The sequence below is a fragment of the Patagioenas fasciata genome, chromosome Z, assembly GCF_037038585.1.
Source record: "Patagioenas fasciata isolate bPatFas1 chromosome Z, bPatFas1.hap1, whole genome shotgun sequence".
NCBI lineage: Eukaryota > Metazoa > Chordata > Aves > Columbiformes > Columbidae > Patagioenas > Patagioenas fasciata.
Genome location: NC_092560.1, coordinates 31107153 through 31129821, shown reverse-complemented (window position 1 = coordinate 31129821; position 22669 = coordinate 31107153). Strand labels below are relative to the sequence as shown.

Below are 22669 nucleotides of genomic sequence, written 5' to 3'. Positions count from 1 at the left end.
GACCTGAATGAAATTATTAAATACTTGCTTAGCAGTATCTGAGTCTTCTTTCAGATAACACAGATCTTTCATCATCTGTGTTGTAAAGGAAAATTATGCTAAAATAAAACTGAGACTCCTAAAGACAGTGAATGGTACTTTTAGTTAGCTTCCAAAGGAACACAGTGTTATTGTCTCCCCACAGGTAAATCTAGGAGCATTAAAATTTGTGCTGAAAAACTTGCTCTACAGATCAGTCATGACTTGACCTCTTAAAGTACAGAGAGGAATCCTTTGTGTTAATGTAATTTCATACCAGCTTTTCTCTACTAGCTAAAATGTTCTGTCTGGCTTAGACAGGAGACTCCTCTTAATCAGCTTTAATTGGTGGAAGAGGGCATAAGACTGTGCTAACAGAGTGCTGGAAGTGGGAGGAAAACGATGCAAATATATTCAGAACTTTCAAGGTGTTTATAAATAGTGTTCTTAGTTCAATAGGCCACTAAAAGTGTTGAGTGGACAGAAAAGATGTTTAACAATTGGAGTCCTATTTTATTCAGCTTCTGGCCTTTTGAAAGTGTGTGTCAAGTCTAAATTTAACTTCTGAGTTTCTTCCTCTTTGACCGTGTCTCGTTGATCATTTATTTCTACCATTCCATTTGCCGTGATAGAGTTTGCCAAGGTGAAGGGGAGTATGCCTGACTGTTTAATAGTCAGCAACATTGGCGTATTTTGTGACATCATGTGAGAACCGTACTGCGTCTGTACAGTACAGATGTCTAAAATACTGAATTCTGGAGTAGGTGTTTTTGTCTATTATCTGTATTTTGGGAATTACTGTATTTGAATTTGAAAAGAGTTGCTGTAGGTTGGGCTTTGTCTTTTTTTTTTTTTTTTTTTTGCTTGCTTGCTTACTCCTTAAAGTGTTCTCTCTATTTGAATAGAGGACTATGAACAACTGAACCTAAGAGATCTGGCTTCATTCTTTGCTGTGCTACAAACATATTATGAGACTATGGACAATTAACTTATCACTCTATCTTCATTCATTCTCTGAAGTTCCCTGTCTCCCTCTGATTCTGGAGGAAGATGCAGAGCTTACTTTAGTGTAGGTTCCTAACTTACATGCTTAGCTAAAGATGTATTTCACCTCATTGTGGAAGTTTCCCACATCATAAAACTGAGCAAAATAGCAAAGTCCTACGATCTTCATACTATGAAGGTAGATTATGTGTATTTTGGTATTTTTACCTGAAATAGTAACTAGTTTCAAATTAACAAGTTTTTGTTACATTATTTTTTTCAGGTGGTTCAAAACCAGAAGTGTTGTGTGGATCCCTTTCTTTAACCAGTGCTGCTAAACATGCTGGTCGATTAAATCAGGTAGACACCACATGTCTCTTTTCTTAGATTTTTTCCCTTTAAATGCTCCAAAGTCCATACGAAGAAAGGAAAACTAGCACTATTATGCTTTCAAGAAGAACCTTTTAATTTATTTTTATTGCGGGATGCCATAATTGAATTTTGTTGATTCATCAATGCATATACATTGTTTATAGGGAGTGCTTATCCATGAGGAAAAAAAGAAACAAAAAGGGAAAGTATTTTTGAGTCCTCAGTCAGGTATGTATGTCTTCATTTCAGCTCACAAATTCTCTGTAAAAGAATGTATTTTTAACTTGCTTTTCCCATCAGTCCTTATGGAAACACCATGTAATTTGCTGAACAAAGCAGCAGTATGGGCAGGTTGCTAGATAATTCTGAAGTGAGGCCACTTCTTTTTCCCTGGAAAAGTGTGCATTTTTCCAGATTTGTTTTGAAAGCAAAGCTGGCATGTCAGTTCTGTGTATTTTGTCTATAACTCTGGTAGATTTATTTTGCAGAAGGATATGGTGAGTTTTTAACAATCTCTTCTGTTTTGTTTTGGCATACATGGAGTTCTTCACAACATGTGAAGTGCTTTCTTGTGAGGCTTCCTCTGAGTAATTGTCTAGAATTCCACATGATCAACTAACTTAGGAGACACTATCAAAGCATATCCTTGGTCCAAGCTGCCAAAATGCAAAGAAGTTAGAATTACACTTCATTGTAGCAGCCAGATAATATAAAGGCCTTTGTGTACTCTCTCTGGATCAGAGATGTTTTGTGTGAGACACATGGTTACAAATGCATCTTCCTTACAGTAGTTTCACACGCTTTATTAACAGAGACCATGAAGATTTTTAAAGCAGCTTTTTTTTTTTTCTTAATTACTTTTTGTTTCTAGTGCATCTCTGCAAGCCTTTTAGCAGTTTGTGTTTTTTTCATAAAATACATAAATCTTTTCTGAGGTACCTGAATACAGACATAAGTAGTCTTTAGAAAATTTTGAAAAATAAACTGCAATTAAATTAATTAAATTCTCAGTTTTGTTGAAGATGGAGAATTTTCTGTTTTCATTGCAAGGCTTTTTCAACTTTAAGTTTGGGGGTTTTAAACACAAAGTGATTTGTCATTGGGTATTTAGTTAAAAAAAAAAATTGTTTTTGATTTTGTATTTTAATATTTCCTACTGTCTTCCAGTAGTTAACGATCTAAAGTTGAGCTATGTGTGCTTTCATTATAGTTTGACTTAACACTAATTGTCTCCTGTCTGATTGTTTCAGATGGTTTGTCTTGTCTTTTTTTTTTTTCTTTTTTAAACTTGTAAAGAGTGATGTTTTCTTCCTCCCAATCTTAGGCAGCCTTTCCAGCAAATACATGACTCAGGGAAAAGCCTCACAGAAGAGGACCCAACAAGAATAATGAGGGATCCTAAGCACTATTAAATTCCTATACAGGCCCTTCATTCACTTAAAAAAAAAAAACAACAAACAAACAAACTTTGGCTAAAGCATCTGGATTCACAGGACAGCAGCATAGACAACCTTCAACTTAATCTGAAATAGAACACCCATCTTTCATTAAACTTGCTAGTACAAGCAACTATGGATTTCAGTATGGACCTTGCTCTTAAATAGATTATTTGAGCATTTTAATAGGAAGCCATGATGTTTTGTATTTGTTTACTAGGTAAATCATATAGAAAAGGTCAGGTACAAAAAATGGACTGTTTTCAAGGTTTTGTTGTTCCACCTGAGCATTTTAAAATGCACTAAAATTGTGTGCAAGCCAAATACATTATATTTTCTTCAAGAATTGATTTTTGAAGGCACAAATAATATTTATTAATGTTGAGTGTTTACTGAATCCTTGTGTAAAAGTGTTTGAAATTTTTGTAGACTGCTACATTATGTTTTTTTTTCCATGTAGAGAACTGAAAACATAGGCAGTAGTAAACATACGTAAAACAATCTCTGGACAAGCCATGCCATTGAGATTTCTTGTGATTTTTTTTCTGTTTTGTGACACGGGAGTTCATTTGCTGCTGTGCTTGTGTACAAGAGAAAAGACTGGGAAACAGGTCAGTCTTGTTTGATGCTGCTAAGAATCTTTTTCAAAGCCTTGGGGATACAAACAAAAATGCTTTAAGGTATAGAGGTATTATATTTGGCAACTGGGGAAAACACATGTCCATTTTCATAAAATGTGAAGAGGATCCTTGTACCAGCCAATAATTTAAGGAGGAGTATGAACTTGAGCTTTACTTGAAGTCGTTCCAGAGCTGGTAATGTACCGTCTTATCTTGTTCAGGAAATAACTAGTTACATGGTAAAATTCAAACCACTGTTATTTATGACTTTGAAATAAATTAAAAAAAAAAAAAAAACAGACTTAAGTTTCCGTATTTCTTCTTACATTGTAGATTTCAGTATTTCTGACCTTATTAGAATTATCTGGTTTTAGAAATGTCGGTTTTTTTCCCTTACTCATCTATTTCTATTAAATCTATTTCTATTCAAAGCTAGAATTGCCAAAGTAGTCTTACAGATCCTAACTCCTGCATTTGTTTCCATCCATCTGTAGCCAGCTATCTCTAAACTTATAGATGTGCAACTTCTGCAAAAAAGAAAAAGTGTATTATTTCCTCAACATATTTCAAGCAAAATCTTAGCCAGCAACAAACAAAATAATTCTAACTTTGTCTTCTATAGCGTATTTCATCATATGAAATTGTCAGTTTTTCTGTGAAAAATAAGTTCATTCTTGTAGTTTTTCATTCATATCCTCCAAAAAAAGAAAGGCTGACATGCCTTCTGCATGCATGCTTCCTTATGCAACTCCAAATTCTATATAGTAACTAATCTCATAGCCCTAAAATAAACCCCTCAAACTTGGGTTATATTTTACAAGCATTAAACCAGTAAGTAATAAACCCTTTGTTTGTTTAAAGAGTAAGTTCAAGAGTTATAATTTACAGAATGATATGTGATACAGAATAAACACCATTGAGGAGACATAGACATCTGCTGGATTAATTTGTTGTAAAATTGATTGAAAATTGAAATTGAAGAACAGTAAGTTCTTCATAACAATTCTTGATACCCAAGATCCTGCTTGCCTTATGGGAGTATATTTTCAAGGGAAGCCATTTTCCACATACAAAACCCTCTGAAAGGATACACTGCATTAATAAGTTTATAGAAAAAGAACAGTATCAAAACTAATAGTAATAAATCAAAATAGTAATTTACAACTGAATTCCTCTTAATAAATTAATACTTCAAAAGACCTCTTCTGAACCACCTGTATACTCAGTCCCTGCTTTTACTTTTTTTTTTTTTTTAAGTGCTATTGTCATATTTCACAGGAATTCCAGATTTTTTTGATGTGCCTGTTTCAAAGCTGGAAATGTCTTATGCTATGAGTAGTTAGTTACCAGTGCTGAATAAAGGAGGACAAAACTCTCAGGTATGCAGCAAAGTTAACTGTCAGTCTTCAACAGGCAATTTAATCTCAGCTACCTAACTACTAGATTAACATGCACCCATCTCCCCTAATTTAATTTTATGGTGAGATTTGTTTCATGGCTATATTTGAAAACAGGTTTTCTCATCCATTAAAGAATTGTATTTAAGTGTATTTAATGCACAAAGTGTATTTAATTTTACAAATCGCATCAAAAATGATCTTCACTAGTAACTTTTGGAGGCTTGATATAGCTGCTTAGAATGGGAGCTTGCTAGCAAAGAAGATATTTTTTCCTATACTAATGAAGTTATCAATAATATTTCTCATTATTCACTTGAACTATTTAGATTCTAATGCTGACTTTTGCTTTTTAGCTTCTTTTGATAATGTACTGAAGATGAAAAGCACTTTAGAGAAAAGACTTTTTATTGCCCATGTTCAGTCTTTCATGCTGAGATTGATTCAGCAGAGAGGGAACTGAAGAGCAAGGTGTCCTGGGTAAGTAGAAGGTAACGCGCTTCACGCCTGTGTGGTAGACTGTGAATGACGAAGAAGGTATTTGCTGCTTTCATGCACAAGCTTCCCTCCTCCCAGCACACATACCACTGACTTAGCTTCAGGCTGATAGTGCCTTTAAGCCTCCTCACCTCTAAGTGGGTGTGTTTTAGGCGAGGTGGTGTGCCCAAGTTGCAGGAATGGTGTGTGAAAGGAACATTTCTTGTAGCTGAAGGAAACAGAACTTTTTTAATACGCTTACCTTCTCTGTATTTGAGGTATAAGTCCCGTGTCTCGTTAAAGAGTAGTGGCATAATTATGTATGCAAAAATCATCTGCGCGTTTATTAAGCTCTTCAAAATGAGTAAGCCCAGAATCATGAAATGTGGACATGTTGCTTGTGCTCAGACTTTGTAAATACAGATAAATGCCGGTTTTAAGTATTATCTAGCATCTTTAAGGAAATGAAGAACAGGTCCTTGTTTTCCTTCTGGCACCGCTGTAACTCAATTCAGAGCAACGTGCTAGTGTCTCGGTGCCAGGGCTGCCAGGGTCCCCCCGCACACACATGTACCTCCCCGGGCCGCTGGGAGCGGTTTGGGAAGGGCCCTCCCGGGGCCACGGGAGGAAGCGTCACCCGGGACAGACGTGCCGGCCACGGTCCCTGGGTTCTGTGGGCTTCGCCGGGGGACGAGTCCGCACACGGTGCCTGCGGTGCCAGTGCCTCCTGTCGAACAGGAACGCTTGTCTGGGTAACCGCAGGAAACGTCCCTGTTCTTCACCCGTATGTCCCGCGGGTGGAGACTGTGAGCTCATGGGCCTCCCGCTGCGGCCGCCCTGGCCAAGCGTGCCGCTTATCTCCGCGAGCAGCGCTCCTGCCTGCGGGGCCGATCTGCCCCTGTGCCCCCGCACCGCCAGTCAGCGCCGTCCGGCGGGGCGGAGCGCCTGCTGCCCGCCCATCACGGACCGCTACCCAATAGGGGCGGGCGCCGGAAGCGTGCCGTGCGCTGAGACGTCACGGCGTGACGCCGTTGGTGCCCATGGCAGAGGGCAGAGGACGGGGCGGAGGGGGGCGATGGCCTCGTCGGCCTCGTCCGTGGTGAGGGCCACGGTGCGCGCCGTCAGCAAGCGGAAGATCCAGGCTACGCGCGCCGCCCTCACCCTGGTCAGTGCCGCTGCCGCCGCGGGCGGGGAGCGCTCAGCCCACTGGGTGTCCCGTGTCTCCTGGCTGGGGGGAAGAACTGCGCCACGGCCGGGCCGGGCTGCCGGGCCTCTGCCGCCCGCCCCGCGGCAGGTGCTGCGCAGCCGCGCCGGGGCCGCCGGTGACATCGGGGCGGGACGGGGAAGGGCCGCCCGGCCTGTTTGCGCAGTCGGCAGCGCTGCCTGCCCGAGCTGGCGCCGCAGCGTCGGGCCGTGCCGGGGGCGGGACTCGGCCCGAGTAGTGTCGCGGCCGAGGGCCGGCGCCGTTAACCCTGGGCGGGTGCCAGCTGCGTGCAGCGGCGGGGCTGGCTCCCCAGTAACGGGCCGCGGGGCGGCGACCCCTTCGGGAGCTTCTGAGGGGGCTGCGGCGTCGGGCTGATCCCGCGGGAGACAAGGGCCCGGGGCTCCGTGCACAGCAGCCTCTGCGGGCAGCGGGAGGAGGGGAACAGCAGCGCGGTCCCTTCGGGCCTTTTTTGCACAGCCACTCAAGAAGTGTATTTCTTAAAAAAAGTTTAAAAAAAAAAAAAGAAAGCCTTATCTAGAGAAGCTGTCGGGTAGATTGTTGCCAAGGAGGCTTTGTATTTTTTGTTCACTGAGGAAGCGCGTTTGCTACTAGTGGCGGTATTGGGGATAATACAGCGGAAAGTACAGTCGGTTCCTTCAGAGCAGCGGCAAATTGGGCACATCTAGTTCAGTCTGTTCGGTAGCGATTCTGTAACAAGTGCAGGTTAATAGCCGTAGTTAGAAAATTATTTTCTATGGTAAATGTGCTTGTAGTTTGCCGTGTGTGTTTAAGTCTGCTTTTGGTAAGAACTTCACATTACTAGTGCTTTTACTTTTCTCAGAATCTTAAAAACTTGTAAGCATGTAATAGAAATTCTTGTGTTTGTGTGGTGTTCTTGCATTTCTGCAGCTAGAGCTGTATGAACAGTGAATTTATCTGTTGTAAAGTCACAGTTCTTCTCTAGGTTAGTGAGAAGATAGGAGTAGGCCACAAATACTTCTGTGACTAACTGATTTCTATTTGTATTGTGTATGCGAAAAGATTTTCAGAAGAGCAGAACTGCAGAATTGTAGAAAAAAAAAATCCTAATATTAAGGACTGCAGTTCTTGAGCTATCTGTTTTCTGGTAGTGTGGGTGAGGATGGGAGTGAAGAGGTATTGTGTTCTGTATAGATTAGATTCAGCAGTCATCTGTTTTACAGCAAAGTGGATTTCTTCAGATCAGCCATTGGGTTCAAGTAGAACACAGGCTAGTCAACACTGACAGGTGGCTGATGTTGATGGTGGACTTAGCAGATAAGAGGCAAACGTAAACTAAGAAAACGTCAGTGCACATAGCTGGAATAGAAATTTTGTATAGTCCAACTAAGTATGTTGCACACTTTAGTACGTGCAAGCACCCACTGCAAACAAAAAGCACTCAAATTGATTTGTATGTTTTTGTTTTTCAGACCCCATCAGCTGTTCAGAAGATAAAAGAGCTTCTTAAAGATAAACCTGAGCATGTAAGTAAACACAGGGCCAGTCTGTAGACTGTGCTAAGATATTAGCACAGCTCATGGTTGCAAAACTTTTCTAGCTAACTTGGAAGTTTGAAACAAACACGGAGGTGTTCATTAGCGGTGTTGGCATGGTTTTTTTGAGAGGAATGCATAAGCTTCTTTATATATCAAGCTTTGTTTCTTTTTAAAATGAAATGCAGGAAATACCAGACTGTAATGACATCTCACTGTACAGTTACTTTTGAAATGGATAAAGTTGAAAAAATTTAAGCTCCAGGATATTTTTGAGCTATATTTCGTTGAAGCCTTTTAGTATGACATAGCAGTGACTTATGGTAGGGAAAGGGATCTTCAGTTGTTGATAGGAACATGTTTTTAATTAAGTTCCTGTTGGAATTGTCATTTTGAAGTATACAATAATAAAGGCAGATTCATACCCATTGGACATCTAATTCTTAGGAAGGCTGCCAGACAGTGTATTTCATTAAGTGATCAGTATTTCTCAAAATAAATGATTGAGCTTGTCATCTTTTCTTCTGGGGGAAAAACACAGGGAGTCTTGCTTTCTAGCCATTAAAAAACAAGCATTAGTTTTTCTCCTGTGCAGTAAGTATTTCAAGAATAATATCTCTTTTTTTAACTTTCACAAAAGGCCTGTTGTTTCTTTTGCTTCCTGTATACCTGCAACTAACTAGACTCTTTGTTCTAATGTTTTAAACCATTCTAAGGATGCTGTGAGTCTGCAGCTTAGCTAGTCAGTCATCCTCTTGCTATAAATGGTGTTTGCATTTTCCAGCCATTATTTGTAGCAGTTCCTGTAAAGAAAGCTATTTAGTCAAAAGATCAAATGCTGTTTGTCTGAGATCCCACTTGATGTCAAGTGATATATTTTGTTACATTTTTATCTTGACATTGCTTACAGATATAGACAACATAATTTTCCTCTTCAATTATGAAGCATTGGTGAGGAAAATGGTACAGATAGTTTGAAATGTTGTGCACAAATAGTTATCTGTTCTTTTAAAACCTCTTCTTAGGTATATAGTTACACAGATACTCTTTTCCTCAGAATTGTTGGACACTGTGAATGTTACTATCATAATGACTAGGTTGACTTTTAAGGTCTGTCGAAACAGTAATAAACAAACATACTTGATTTAAGGAGAAGATTTCTTTTTAAGTGAGACTGGCAATAAAGTTAATGAAGAAATCAAATTACGTTTTTTGAAACTTTGGTTTGAAGTAGGTTTTCTGCTGGTGTCATTACAAGAATTCTGTGAAGAACTAGTAACTGCACTTGTCTCAGAGCTTCATAATTAAATTACTGTCAAAAATCTTAACATAGCACCTGAATTAGCATCTGAGTAAACTTGGAAGTCCCAAAAGTACGTGTCTTTGAAATTTGCCTGTTTTCATGAGACTAGGCACCAACAAGAGTCCAAACAGGTTATTACTTCAAAACTTTAACACACTTTAGGGCTTGATCCACAGTAACAAATGTTTGCTTTTACTTTGACAGTCAATTTTGTAAAAGGAAAAAAAAATGTTACCTCTTAATCCATTAAGCTAATTCACTTCTTTGAGGCAGTGGAAAATAATAAATTTCAACTTTTTGTTGTTCTGCATGGTTTTTGTCCTGGTGTTCCTGAATAGGTTTTTAAAAACTAATGAGTGTGGTGGTGGTTTTGTTTGTTTTGTTTTTTAGGTAGGCGTGAAAGTAGGTGTTCGCACAAGAGGATGCAATGGACTTTCTTACACATTAGAATATACAAAATCAAAAGGAGACTCTGATGAAGAAGTAGTTCAAGATGGTGAGTTGCTGATGCAGCAGAGCAAACTTCTGTGGTGGGGGGGAAAATAACCTGTTACAGGTTTGCTAAAGTACATGTTAGAACTTACTTGGAATAATGAATTACAGCAAGAGGACCTAGTTGTCTGCTACGGGAATTGTTGTCATCTTAGTTTTTGTTTTGAAGTAACTGGTTGGTTAAAATCCACAGCCTTGCAGTCTCTACATCAGATACTACTCCACCAAAATAGTCCAGTTTAATAAGTAAAGCAAAACCAATGCAAGCAAAGCAAAACAAGGAATTCATTCGGTGCTTCCAATCGACAGGCAGGTGTTCAGCCATCCCCAGGACAGCTGGCCTCTGTCACGTGTAACAGTTCCTTGGGAAGACAAACATCATCACTCTGGACGTCCCCCCCCTCCTTCTTCTTCCCCCAGCTTTATAGGCTGGCATGACATCACAGGGTATGGAATATCCCTTTGGTCATTTGGGGTCAGCTGTCCCAGCTGTGTCCCCTCCCAACTTCTTGTGGCCCCCCAGCCCACTCACTGATGAGGTGGTGTGAGGAGCAGAAAAGGTCTCAGCTCTGTGTAAGCACTGCTCAGCAATAATGAAGACATGTCTCTTTTCAGCACAAATCCAAAACATAGCTCCGTGCAAGCTATTGTGAAGAAAATGAATTCTATCCCAGTCAAAACCAGCACAGTTCTATACATTTTTCCAGTTTTTATAGAAATTTTTGACAGTGGTCTTTTTGTTAGAGATTTTTTTTTTTTTTACAGAAGCATAACAGTGCTTTGATTTCTGTTATTTTTCTAAAAGGTCCCAGAGTTCTTTTTGTAGGCATTGCTGAACTCAATTATAGTATGTTCAGGAATATTAATTTGATGGCAAAGTGAGAGGTTTGAATATAAGTGGGATATTGCAATTATTTTCTTACAGAAGCTATGCTGCTAGGCAGAGCCTGTCTTCCAGCTATATTCCAAATACCTTTGGCAAACTCATAAATTTTATTCTCTAAAACAGAGAATTAGTTGTAACTTTACATTGAACCAGATTATGTGGGATCAGGACTGCCGCCGAATTCTGCAGGTGCCTCTTGATTTCAAATTCAGCTGCTTCTGGAGTTGTTGACTCGGAGCTGCTCTAGCTTTACAGGCCTGAAAACACATTTTTCAGAAGAAATTTCCTGGTTTGGATCTTAAGGATGAAGAAAGCAGTTTCTCTCAGTAAGGTCAGAGATCTCGAGTTCCAAAGCCAGACAGTGTTTCAAGTGTGTCTGTGTGCGTTCTGTTTTCTTTTGCTTGCTTCTAGACAGCTATCTAGTGAAGGCTCTAACTTTTATGTAGCTCTGTACTCAGTCATCTCTTGGCTTTGAATCCCAGCACAAATTTTCTGGCTTTTGGGTAGTAAGTGACTGCTTCAGGGATCAGGTCCACGAACTCTTTCATTGGGTTTAGCCCATCAAGGTGTAGATTTCAGTCCAGTTGCTCGCAGACTTGTGTTGGTAATATGTTTTGTTGCAATGTCTACCATGGTGAAACAGCTTTCCAGCAATCTCTCATATAAATAAATGGATTCTTGTTGCTGTTTACTGATACAATTTTACTTTTTTTTTTTTTTTTTTTTTTTTTTTTTTTTTTAAATTTCCTAGTCTGTGGGCAGCCAGAGCAGTCTGCACACAGCTTTATGTCAGATTTGAAGTTTTAAAGTTCAGTAACTTTCGGGAGAGGTAGATACTTTGTATACTTCAGAAAAGGGAGCTCTTCCTGGTTCCTGAGATGAACTACTCTCAATCCTTAAGGGCTGTGACATCTTTGAAAGTTCATACATCTGCCTTATTGTAGGATTCAGTATTACTTATAGTTAATATAGACCTAGTCATTTTGGGAGAGCAAAAAAAAAAATAATTGTTTTGAGAGACGAACGTTTGCTTTTTCAAGGTTTTGGGGCATATTATTGGATGCACAAATTTCAAAAATGGTAGGAAATGGATTACTGACTGTAGTGCATGGGCTTTAAGTACAGAAGCTGAAATTTGTCCTGAAATTCTACAGCTTGTTTCCCTGGTTATCATGGTTTTAAATTCATGCCCTGTCCTCCACCCCCCCAAAGAAGCCCAACAAACAAAACATACATTCATGTGCACACACTAGTAAGAGTGCTGCACTGTTGCTGGAGTTTTATGGGCAAAAACAGCAATGAAAGTGCCCTATGTTACGCCGGGGAAACCAAGTTATACTGGTAGTCTTCATATTTAGATTCAGTTTTTTTCATTACAATCAAAAGAGAATTTTAAAGTGAATTATGATTTTGATGTATATAATTATCTTTTTCTTTGTTGTCTTCAAGGGGTTAGAGTGTTTATTGAGAAGAAGGCACAGCTGACGCTTTTAGGCACTGAAATGGACTATGTAGAAGACAAACTGTCCAGTGAATTTGTCTTCAATAATCCAAACATCAAAGGAACATGTGGCTGTGGAGAAAGCTTTAACATCTGAAATCTGAGGACTACTTATTGGACTTTGAACACCCCAAAACACTTATTGTTATGCTTTCAGAAGCAGATGCGTTTTCTGCAGGTTTGTAGGCTGCAATAAAGTGGGGATATTATTAAGTGGGGATACCATTAAGAGAAATAAATCATTCTGAAAATGTATATTGTGTGTTAAATTCTACCACTGACGTAGTTATGCTGTGATTTGTGATGAGTTGGGATCCAAAAGGTAAGAACAGTAAGTGCTGTAGTAACATCTCTGTAATTTCACATGCCAAGGAAATAAAATGTCACTGTTCTTTTCCTTTGTCATTTTCTTTGTCCACTCTGTTCACACTTCCCTATGTTTTTGCAGTTTTCTAGTGCTTTCATCTTTTAAGTGTGTTTTTTCTGGTGGTTTATTTTCCCATAAATCCTGGGAAACCCAAAACCAAGTTCATGTATTAATATAGTGGTAGGCTACCATAGCACTGCTTGTAGAAATACTTCAAAATGGACTAAACCAGTTTTAATTCTGTTCCATTCCTTGCAGAAGGCACATTTTCTGCTGTACTTAGTCACTTTCAAGAATACAAAATACATTGGGGCACTTGAGTACTAAAGTGGGATACACACTGACTTTGTTTCTCACATTTGCATCATTTATTGTTCTTGACTTAAATTGTGAAGTTGGTAGAACTGCCTCTAGATTATGGTTCTCCATGTTCACAGAATGTGCTGTCTGTGCACCACAAGCCATGGACACTTACTTTTTGAGAGAAATCTTATACTTTTCATTACACTTTTTTGCAGTCATGTCTACTACTAATTTTGTTACATCTTGAACTCTCTATAGGTATGGTAGTTTATGTTTATCTCCTGTATTGAGATTAACTCGGTACCAGGAGAAAAAGGCATTGATAATTTGAAAACCCCTAGTATTTCATAATTGTTTTAAATTACTCTAGACAGTAATTAAAATATTATGTTTATAGGAGGCTGTTTTTTCTTTTGAATCTCAACTTTCTCCAAAATTTTGTAAACCTGTGTTTTTTCAAGCTAATAAGGTCTTCAGCACTTCTTCCACTGGTGCTCAGGCAGAAGCATATATGTCTGCCCAGGCCTCCCCCAAAGCTGGTAGAAGAGAAGGGCTGTTCCAGCCTTTTGTCTCCTCCTTTCCTATTGTCCAAATATGACCTTGGGCAGCTGAGCTGCTCTGTTGTGCAGGAACAGGAGATAAAGTGTCTGCCTGGGCAAGTGATGGGAACAGCTGGTGGAAAGGGTGCAAATAAAAAGTAGCGGACAACAGAGATCTTGCTGTCAAAGACAAGAAGGTGTTGAGATGGGGGTGATCTGAGAGTATTAAGGCCGAATGTTGAAAACCCAGGGGTCAAGTACCCACATGCTGTAAAGAACTTCGGAACAGTAATGTGCTGGAGACATAGGATGGCAGCTACATTTTTATCCTTCTGCCTAGACCTTTACCTAAGCCATTTAGAAACAGATGTAGAGGGAAGAAAAAGAATTTAAAAAAAAAAAATAATTCTAGGTCTGCTTTATGTAATGCACAGGAACAGAAGGTCAGAATTTCCACACCTAAGGTTTAATGTTAAATACTTGAACTTTGGTTGTATACTATATCACCTTTTTTTGATGTAAAAACACTACTTCCTTCAACAGTCAATTGTTGTGCATAGTTAATTTATATAGGAATGCCTGCATTACTGGGAATATACTGGCTAAGTGCATTTATAGTGCTGTAATTCTTTCAGTCTTGCCAAACAAAAAAACCACAGTTAATGTGATACAGCTGAATCAGTATGTCTAAAGCTCCAAGCTAAGGGCATTTCCTCGGATGGCATTTCTGTGTGTCTTGCAAGTGTGTAAGACTTGGAATGTGGTTTGGCTGGCGGTTGCTAGGAGTGCTAGTACTTACTCATTTAACTTGTTTTGGGGTGGTGAGGGGGATGGGACGGGTTTGGGGTTTGTTTAGACGTGTGGCACCTATAGCAATCTTTTTGTTTTGTGTACATGCATTGAATGGGAGTTTGCACTTTCATGCTCCCATGAAATAATCCTCTGAATTGTCACTTTACTAAGACACCTAACGCACAATGTGTTGAAATTCTGTTAAAGCGCTATTTACAGTTGCACGGAATTTGGTTTTGTTGATTGGTCCATTATAATTTTGTGCAATACTCGATGTAGAGTTATCAGTACAATAATAAATATTGCCTATTGGTGAACATGAAATATTACGATCTTGACTGATTCTGTTTAATAAATAATCACTGGAGGGTGAGAATACATTTGTATGCAGGGATTACAAAAGAGATACAATATTACAGTTACCTGATTTAATATTTATCAGAAATATTAAACCTTTCCAAGTAGTAACAGCATTGGAGTAGCATAGAAACATATCACACACACGCACACACAAATTAACTATGTATGGGAGGGTATTTTTGCATACTAGAAGGGTTGACTGTTAATGCATAGACTTCAATTAAACTTCATGACACACCATTCTTGGGGTAAACATGCTAACAGGCAAGATACTTATTTTGAAGGCTTCTACCTGCCAAAAAGTAGTTGTGGTATGTTTTAATGCAGGATTATGATTTTGAGCAACGTAACTCCTGACACAAAATGTTTTCAATCGGCTGGGCAATTTGAGGGTTAGAGTCAATGGGCATTCCTGGCCATTCCACTTCAGTGCTGTGTAATGGCAATAATAAACTATAGCCTACTCTGTTTATGACACGTTTTGAGTTTCTCTTAGGTATAGTCTTTCCGCCACTGAAGTTGTTTCCTTTTCCTGTTATAAATTTTGGAAAAATGCTAGAGATTGTTGATACAGTTACATGTTCATGATGCTGGAGAGAGGGAACCAAATCCTTCAGTCTGAAGCACCACAGTTACCTTTCTGCTGGAGTTTTTACAGAACTTGTAAAAAAACACCTGTTTGCACCAGCAAGTCAGTATTGCTGACCACCCCATTTTAAAGTTCTCTTTGACTGGCTCAAGGACAACACGTTCAGGAAAACACCGCACAGCTCAATATGCAAGTTATCCTGGCAACAGATGATTGGACAAAATAAATTTGAACTCCAAAATAAAAAATGAGACACTGGTAATGGGACTGTGAAATTTAATATCGAGGAAACATACTTCTTTTTCATTTTTTTTTTCTTTTTTTTTTAGTTGAATTCAATCTGCTGTAAGTCACTTCTACTGTTCACTTGGGGTTTTTTCATTTGGGCTTGGGGTTTTTAATGTTAATAATTATTCTTCCCATTTATTTAAATCAGCACCTTCACTATCCACTATTGTGCTTACTCTGGCTGCCTGGCCATTTATTAGATTATTTATGACACTAAAATTTTGCAGTCTCTTCTGCCAGAAGAATTCCATTTCAGGCTGGAGGAGACTGAGGGAAGACCTAATCATGGGTACAGCTTCCTCAGAAGGGGAGGAGGAGGGGCAGGCACTGATCTCTTCTCTCTGGTGACAAGTGACAGGACCCAAGGCAATGGCAGGAAGATGTACCAGGGGAGGTTTAGGTTGGACATTAGGAAAAGGTTCTTCCCCCAGAGGGTGGTGGAGCACTGGAACGGGATCCCCAGGGAGGTGTCACAGCCCCAAGCCTGACAGTGTTCAAGAAGAGACTGGACGACACCCTCAGACACATGGTGTGAACTGTGGGGTTGTCATCTGCAGGGACAGGAGTTGGACTCGATGATCCTTGTGGGTCCCTTCTAACTCAGGACATTCTATGATTCTATGAGTTGTCTCATGTGGCAGAGTGTGCATATCTGTGTTTGTCCCAAAAGAATCCCCAAAAGAGTACTTGAAAAACTACTTTTTGTCATGACTAGTACAGCTCTTTGTAAGTGATCTGCCAGACAGTGGGCAGTTTGGCCTACTTTATTCCTTACTGCCACTTTTAACAAATACGTGATATGCTGCTTCAACATGGTGAGCAAAAGTGCAAGTACTCAGCACAATTCCACATGCATTTGGGTTTGGGCAGCATTTGAATGGCTGTTTTTGTACGCAGTATCTGGCATTTTTCTTAAGGAGTGCTACAGCAAGGGAAGACCAACCTCTGCATTTCAGCAAGAGGTCTCCACCTCATCTCCTATGCTCCCTCTCAGCAGGCCGCTTCCCAGCCGCTGGGTGCCTTGGCTGCAGCAGCGCTCCCTGAGCTCCTCATGTGGTGCAACCCAGCGGTCCCAGACCCTCTCTGTCCAGAGGCAGGGCCCTCACCCTTGACTCCTCTCCACAGACTGGGCTGAAGTGCCACTTGACAGAACAGCCACCTGCTGTCTCCGCAGTCCAGGTGTTTCACAGGGCAAATCACTGCTTTCCTGAGACCCCTGTTCTAAGTTTCCCATCTCATTTCCCGAACACCTGGGTACTTTTGCTTATGTTGATGAAAATTATCGTTCAGCTGTGCTGTTGGTTCTTTTTGTATTCTGTTCTGTTCCCCTTTACCTGCTTCTGAAGGATGGCAGATTACTGCCAAAATGCAAAGTGCCAGTCAGAGCTCGAGATGCAAAGAGCAGTGGAGGAGCAGAGCACAGCTTTCTGACCAGCTTTGTTTATTTAATAATTGTTTTTTTTCACCATTCAACTCCTTGGTAATAGTGTGCTAACGTACTTCATTAATATTGTGTCCAGCTCCAAATTATCACCAATTTTTTTCTGTCAGTTAGCTTAAACTTCTAGAGTAAGAGAAGTTCCTTGCTGGGCTGGCATAGTCCAGTAGGACAAAGAATCTCATGAAACAGTATAGTCTAAATTCGCAACAGAAATACTCTCACCCCCTCCACTTTACTTATCTAGGGTTTTTAATGACTGCATAATGATTTTATTGCATATGACTTCAATGAAAAATACCTTCTCTAGCTAACTGAAGCCAAGTCCAGACAGCAGGAATAAGTTCCCCTTACTAGCTAATGAAACAAGGCAGCCTTCAAAAATTTGGAATAACCTGAGCAGCAGAATTCAGTTTGTACAGAGGATTTGGAGCCAGCCACTTCCTTCTTGAACCATGTGTTTTAATCTTTAATTTGTTCATGGTGAGTCATTCACATAGACCTTCCATTCCTAATCACAGTAGTCCTTCTGATTAAATACTGAACGGTTGTATGGAGTGTGGCAAAACTGCTTACATTATATTGCTTTGTTGTTAATTATGTTTTCCACCCTTGATTTTCTTTCACATAAGAAGCTTTAAAATAAGCAAATATTCAAATAAGGAGAAAAGGCAAGGTGCTAACATGATGTTGTGGGATCTTATGACGCATGTAGGTGACAGGGAACAGGAACCGGTCCCTCCTGCCAACCTCTGTTTTCACAAGAGATTTGCAGAGTGCTGTCCTCCTGTTTGCAGATGAGAGCCACATGAATTATACAGTCAACGTTTATTGCTAGCGGATATGTAATGAATACTGCTCCAAAATAAATAAGTAGAAAATCAAATACTTGGATATAGAAAGTGATACTGTACAATTGCTATTTGGAAGCTTTGTTGAGAAGAGAAATCATATTGCGTCCCCTTGAGAAACGTCTGAATTTCTGCCTTTACTATTTGAGCTATGAACTGAGATTCAACCAAACAAACATTGGCAAATCTCACTGAAGCCATTTTAGGAAGTTACTGTGTACCCATCCCCTGAGAACACCCTCTCAAGAAGAACTAGCGATCAACTGCCCATGTCTTAGGGAGCCCAAAATACCAGCTGCAACGATATCATAAGTTGCTACCCACAATAATATTTTCACGAAGAACCTCTGGTTTTTGCAAATAAATTAGAATATTAAAGTGCTTTTGCAACTCTTAAACCCAAAGATCGTTAAACATGTAACATAGATCTTCGCTACTCCCTTTTGATGGACATGGCCCACTGTGGAACTGCAAAGCAGTTTAAAAAGACTCAGAAAATTGGTGTTGAACTCTAGGTTTGGATGCCATCCTGCATCTTACAGAGCTGTACTTAAACTGTTTAAAACAGCCCTGTGTCATAATTAGGCCCATATGTCGCTGTAAAGAGGCTTCTGCATGCATGCAGTTCTAAAAATGGAAACCTTGGTTTATTATGAATTGGAAAAATATTTCCTGGAAAACAGCAGTTTGCTGTGAACCACCAGAGCTGAGTTTTGCACAGGGAGTGCTTTGGTGCACTGTGAAAGATGTGGCTCTGTTTCTGCTCTGCTTGATACCTCTGGCCCTGCCAGCCTGAGAATCTTCCCCCTAGTCATCTGCTGTTTAAAACAAGCCCACCACAGAGGCAAGAGTGAAAAACAGGCAGAAAGCCACGACTTTTTCATGCAGGAAGATGAATTCAGGGGAGGGCACAGCAACAGCAGGAAGGACAATAGGTAAACCCAGAAACTGAGATGAGAAGGCACCGGTGTGCCTTGGCAAAGAGAGGAAAATGCTGATCTACCAGGATGTCCGGGCAGCAAGCAAGCAGGGGATTTGTCTATGGCAGGAAAAGGGAAACCAGGGGAAAAAAGGATTACACTAAGTAAGGAAAATCTAGTATTTTAAGATAAGCTTGCTGCTGAAATCTTTTGGCTTGGGAATCATCTCACAAGGAAAGTGAGAAATCCAGCCATATTTGAGAAGTTTTTAAACTCTGGTGAACAAAGTACTGTGATGCATAGTACAGAAGCACCATGGTTAGCTCACTAGACACTGAGGAATAAGGGACTGACTCCTTCTTGGGCATTTGTATTTTTTCTTGTTCATCTTTTCTCCTTTTAATCCTGTTCTAATCATTTTCACTTTTTTTCTTCTTCTGCTTCCAGAAGACACAGAGCAGAAGGAACAGTCATTCTCTCTTAGTTTTAAAGTGATTATTGTAACAGTGTAAAAACCAGTTTGTGGGTTTTCTGTGTAGTCTGCTTTCCTTTATCCTTTTTCTTTTTTTTTAATGGGCTGATTGGCTAGGTAACTCTACACCACCAACCTTTTTTTTGCTCAAAGTCCTGTTTGGTATGTACAGCGGAATTGTCAGAGTACAAAGATATTCTAGGCTAAGAGTCACAAGTACATTTGTACTGATATTTTTTTTAGTGAAAAAATAATTGATACCAGAATTCATAGTGGCTTAACATTTCAGGTTCAGTATTTATGAGCACGGAATTTCAGTCACCATCATCTGCTTCTATTCTGGAGAAAAAAAAAAAAAATAGTGTTTGTCTCATCTTCCTGGCATAAACTGAATAATGGTTTTGTTTCCTCTTGGTAGCTGCTGTTCACAAATAGATGTTGCAAAGGAAAATGCTGAATCACCATGAACAGGAACGAGAACCCCAGACAGTTTCATATCTGAAGATGTCAAACAGCTGTCTAAATCAAAGTCAAAAATATCTGTTGCTGGAAGGCACAAAAAAGCAGATGTTTGTGACCCACTGCAAAAACTTACACTCCCTTATGGTTTTTTCCATCAAAAATTGCCTTCCTACACCACTTTGATTCAAGACAAGTGTTTCAATTAAGAGGAATTGTGCAAAATACAATATTTCAGGAAAGAGGAAAGTCTCTAGCCAACATTCAAGACTTCCTTGATTTCTACATCACACACTACTGATGGTGCAGTCTGTACTGATAATTCTCTATGGATGTCTCAGAATAGCACAAATGGGATTACCTAAAAGTAACAGAGAAAAAATTAAAAGAAGGAAAATAATTGATCCTGAATTTCAAGAAACAGCTCCTGAATATAAGAAATCAGATATTATACTCTGAAATTATTTCCAAATAATAGAAGTATGAATATCTGGGGCATGGAAAAATATCTTTCATCAGAGCAAAAGCAGGCAAGTGGTCTGGAGTATCGTGCTTATGAGGAGATTGAGAGAGCTGGGTCTGTTCAGCCTGGAGAAGAGAAGGCTGAGAGGGGATCTCATCTATGTTTATAAATATCTCAAGGGTGGGTGTCAAGAGGATGGGACCAGACTCTTCTCAGTGGTGCCCAACGACAGGATGAAGGGCAATGGACACAGACTGAGACACAGGAGGTTCCACCTGAATATAAGGAGAAAGTTCTTTACTTTGAGGGTGCCAGAGCACTGGAACAGGCTGCCCAGAGAGGTTCTGGAGTCTCCTTCTCTGGAGACATTCAAAACCTGCCTGGACACATTCTTGTGTCATTTGCTCTGGTGAACCTGCTTTAGTAACTGGGTTGGACTGGATGATCTCCAGAGGTCCCTTCCAACCCCAACCGTTCCACGATTCTGTGATCTGCTGCATTTATTTACACCAAGCATTTATTTTTCCACAAAACCCTGCAAGAAATATCAAAAACATATACAAAATCATGACAAGCATTTGGGAACTCTCTCAGATCCATGACGTGTTACACTTGGCCCTTGTGCAGAGATGTAGTTAATACTTAGAAGTTTGTCAGTTGCTTGTGACGTTTAATTAATTGGGAAACTTTGCTTGGATTTCAGTGGGAGCTGAATTCATGCGAACAATTTTCTCCTCACTTGAGCAAAGCACTGGATTCTCAAATGAACAGCACCTTGCCTTTTTTAACTCTACATCTGCTCTGAAGTGTAGTAACAGGGGGGTTTTTATGGGTCTTCTACAGCTAATGGCTTGCGTACACTGTGACAATTCTGTGTGGAGAGGTTGCCACACCAGAGGACCTTTGATCCTACTTGAACAACAGAATGGAGAATCTGTGTCAAAGCAACACTTTCTCCATATTTCTCCCCTTCTCCCTCCTCCATCTGCATGACTTCAAAGTACTTTAGGCTTTGTATCAGTTTTTCGTATGTTACTGTGTGTTTGTGTGTGTGTACACACATCTAAGAAAAACATCAGTTACTGGCTCTAGGTGGCCTTCCTGCATAACTAGGAAAAATTAAACCAGTTTATATAGCTTGTGGATTGTCAGACATAAGCTCAGATCTCCACAAAACTATCTAGAGGAGGCTGTATGTTTTCTATCGTTACGAGGCTTTTGGATAGGTGAGCCTGCACCTGAAGACTGGCATAGCATCCAGTTCCTCACGGCCGAAACAAGCTGAAATAAGATGTTTTTTACTCAAGTAACAGACGCAACATAGGCAGCATCAGTACAAACCTGTCTTCTCTGATCTGCCAGCAACCCATATCTGTGAGAGCATGCAGCTGTTAAGTGTTGATGTCCTGTCATTTTTTGGCATGGTGATTGAGACTGGCAATGTAACTGCCAAACAGTGATGATGGCATGCAAATTATTTTTCCTCTCGACTTTGTAATTAGTAGAAATCTCTGTACTTACCTCAGTGGAAGCAGGACTGGACCTATATTTTTCTTTCTAAAAAATAACAACCAAAAATGTAGGCATTTATCAGTGTGGATACCTCACTGCAAGAGGTAGGTCGTGAACATCAGTTTAAATTATAGCATGCAGAGGTCACTGTTTTGCCTTGTTACAGTGTATTCCCACTTATTTTAGAGAAAGGGTTGTATTACTTATGTGTTAACATATTACTCATGTGACAACATAAGTAATACTCTTTTTTTGTCAGTATTACAAATACCATATGTGATCTTCCACAATCTGAGGGGACTGCAATGGGAATTACATAAAGGTAACTGTGAAGAGGAAAGAGCCCTTCTAACATTTTTTGAGAGAAGCAAATTACAGACCTTCCAAGATACTAGAGGGAACAACTCAGAAGGCACACAATGTCCTTCCTTTAAATTTTAGAGATTCAGCAGTTTTCTCTATTTATCCTGCATATCCTGTTCTACATCACAGATTTAAATGGGAATGACTGCAGTTCAGTAGAGAAAGTAAGTAAAAGTGCAAGTGCTGTAGGCAATTAAAATGTTATTATTTTTATTAGTCTTCAAACTGTAGCAGCAGCTTGAAATTGAGCCTAGAGTATGACCTCATCGCACCGTACAAAAACAGCAGGACAAAATGACTCTCCCAAATGTTTTACTGTTCTTCGGATGTGGAGCAGCTGGAGGGAAACACAAGCCTTCAGACAAATGAAGTAGGTGTATTTCTTTGTCTCTGCAGGAGCATAGTTAAGTTGCTGTTTAAATAACAAGCAGTATGTCTTTTTCTGCAATTCCCAATCTAGGGAGCTTGGTTCAGTTAACTGCTGCCTGACATATCCCTGGCTCAGATGTGATCCTGAGAGCAGCCATGTTCCTGGTTAATCAGCCCACTTACCTAATCAGGCTGTGCCTTGTCTAGACTAAGGAACTCAAGTCTGTCCTTCCTTGTCTCTCTTCCTTTTATTTCTCTCTCTCCTAATTTTTCCACATCCATCTCTCTATATATATGTCTCCATTGTCTTCTATGCTCTTTCCAAACAGCGCCTAATTTTTTTTTAATCACATTTTCTCTCAGAGTCTACTCTTGCCGGT

The 22669-nt window shown here is 39.9% G+C and overlaps 2 protein-coding genes across 6 annotated transcripts in view; both read left to right on the top strand.

The window, feature by feature from the left end:
- Positions 1 to 3179, top strand: part of TUT7 (terminal uridylyl transferase 7) — a 35574-nt gene extending 32395 nt beyond the window's left edge. For 4 of the 5 annotated variants that reach the window (XM_071802599.1, XM_065860642.2, XM_071802600.1 and 1 more), the window contains 2 exons: positions 1286 to 1362; positions 1539 to 2717. In XM_071802599.1, coding sequence (XP_071658700.1) covers positions 1286 to 1362; positions 1539 to 1733 — 272 coding nt within the window. In that variant the 3' untranslated portion in view covers positions 1734 to 2717. Of the gene's footprint in view, positions 1 to 1285; positions 1363 to 1538 lie in introns of all 5 variants that reach the window. The other variant, XM_065860643.2, reaches the window with a different exon arrangement.
- A 2936-nt stretch (positions 3180 to 6115) lies between these two features.
- Positions 6116 to 14529, top strand: ISCA1 (iron-sulfur cluster assembly 1). The gene is made up of 4 exons (XM_065861426.2): positions 6116 to 6469; positions 7960 to 8013; positions 9716 to 9821; positions 12153 to 14529. Exons 1-4 carry the CDS (start codon positions 6119 to 6121, stop codon positions 12299 to 12301), a joined length of 660 nt encoding a protein of 219 aa, XP_065717498.2. The 5' UTR covers positions 6116 to 6118; the 3' UTR covers positions 12302 to 14529.
- The last annotated feature ends 8140 nt before the right edge of the window (positions 14530 to 22669 follow it).

Excerpts from the sequence above, each read along its gene's own strand:
- ISCA1 (XM_065861426.2), top strand. The coding sequence starts at position 6,119 with ATGGGCCTCCCGCTGCGGCCGCCCTGGCCAAGCGTGCCGCTTATCTCC. Across the intron at positions 6,470-7,959 it reads CGCGCGCCGCCCTCACCCTG|ACCCCATCAGCTGTTCAGAA; the intron begins GTCAGTGCCGCT and ends TTTGTTTTTCAG. Across the intron at positions 9,822-12,152 it reads TGAAGAAGTAGTTCAAGATG|GGGTTAGAGTGTTTATTGAG; the intron begins GTGAGTTGCTGA and ends GTTGTCTTCAAG.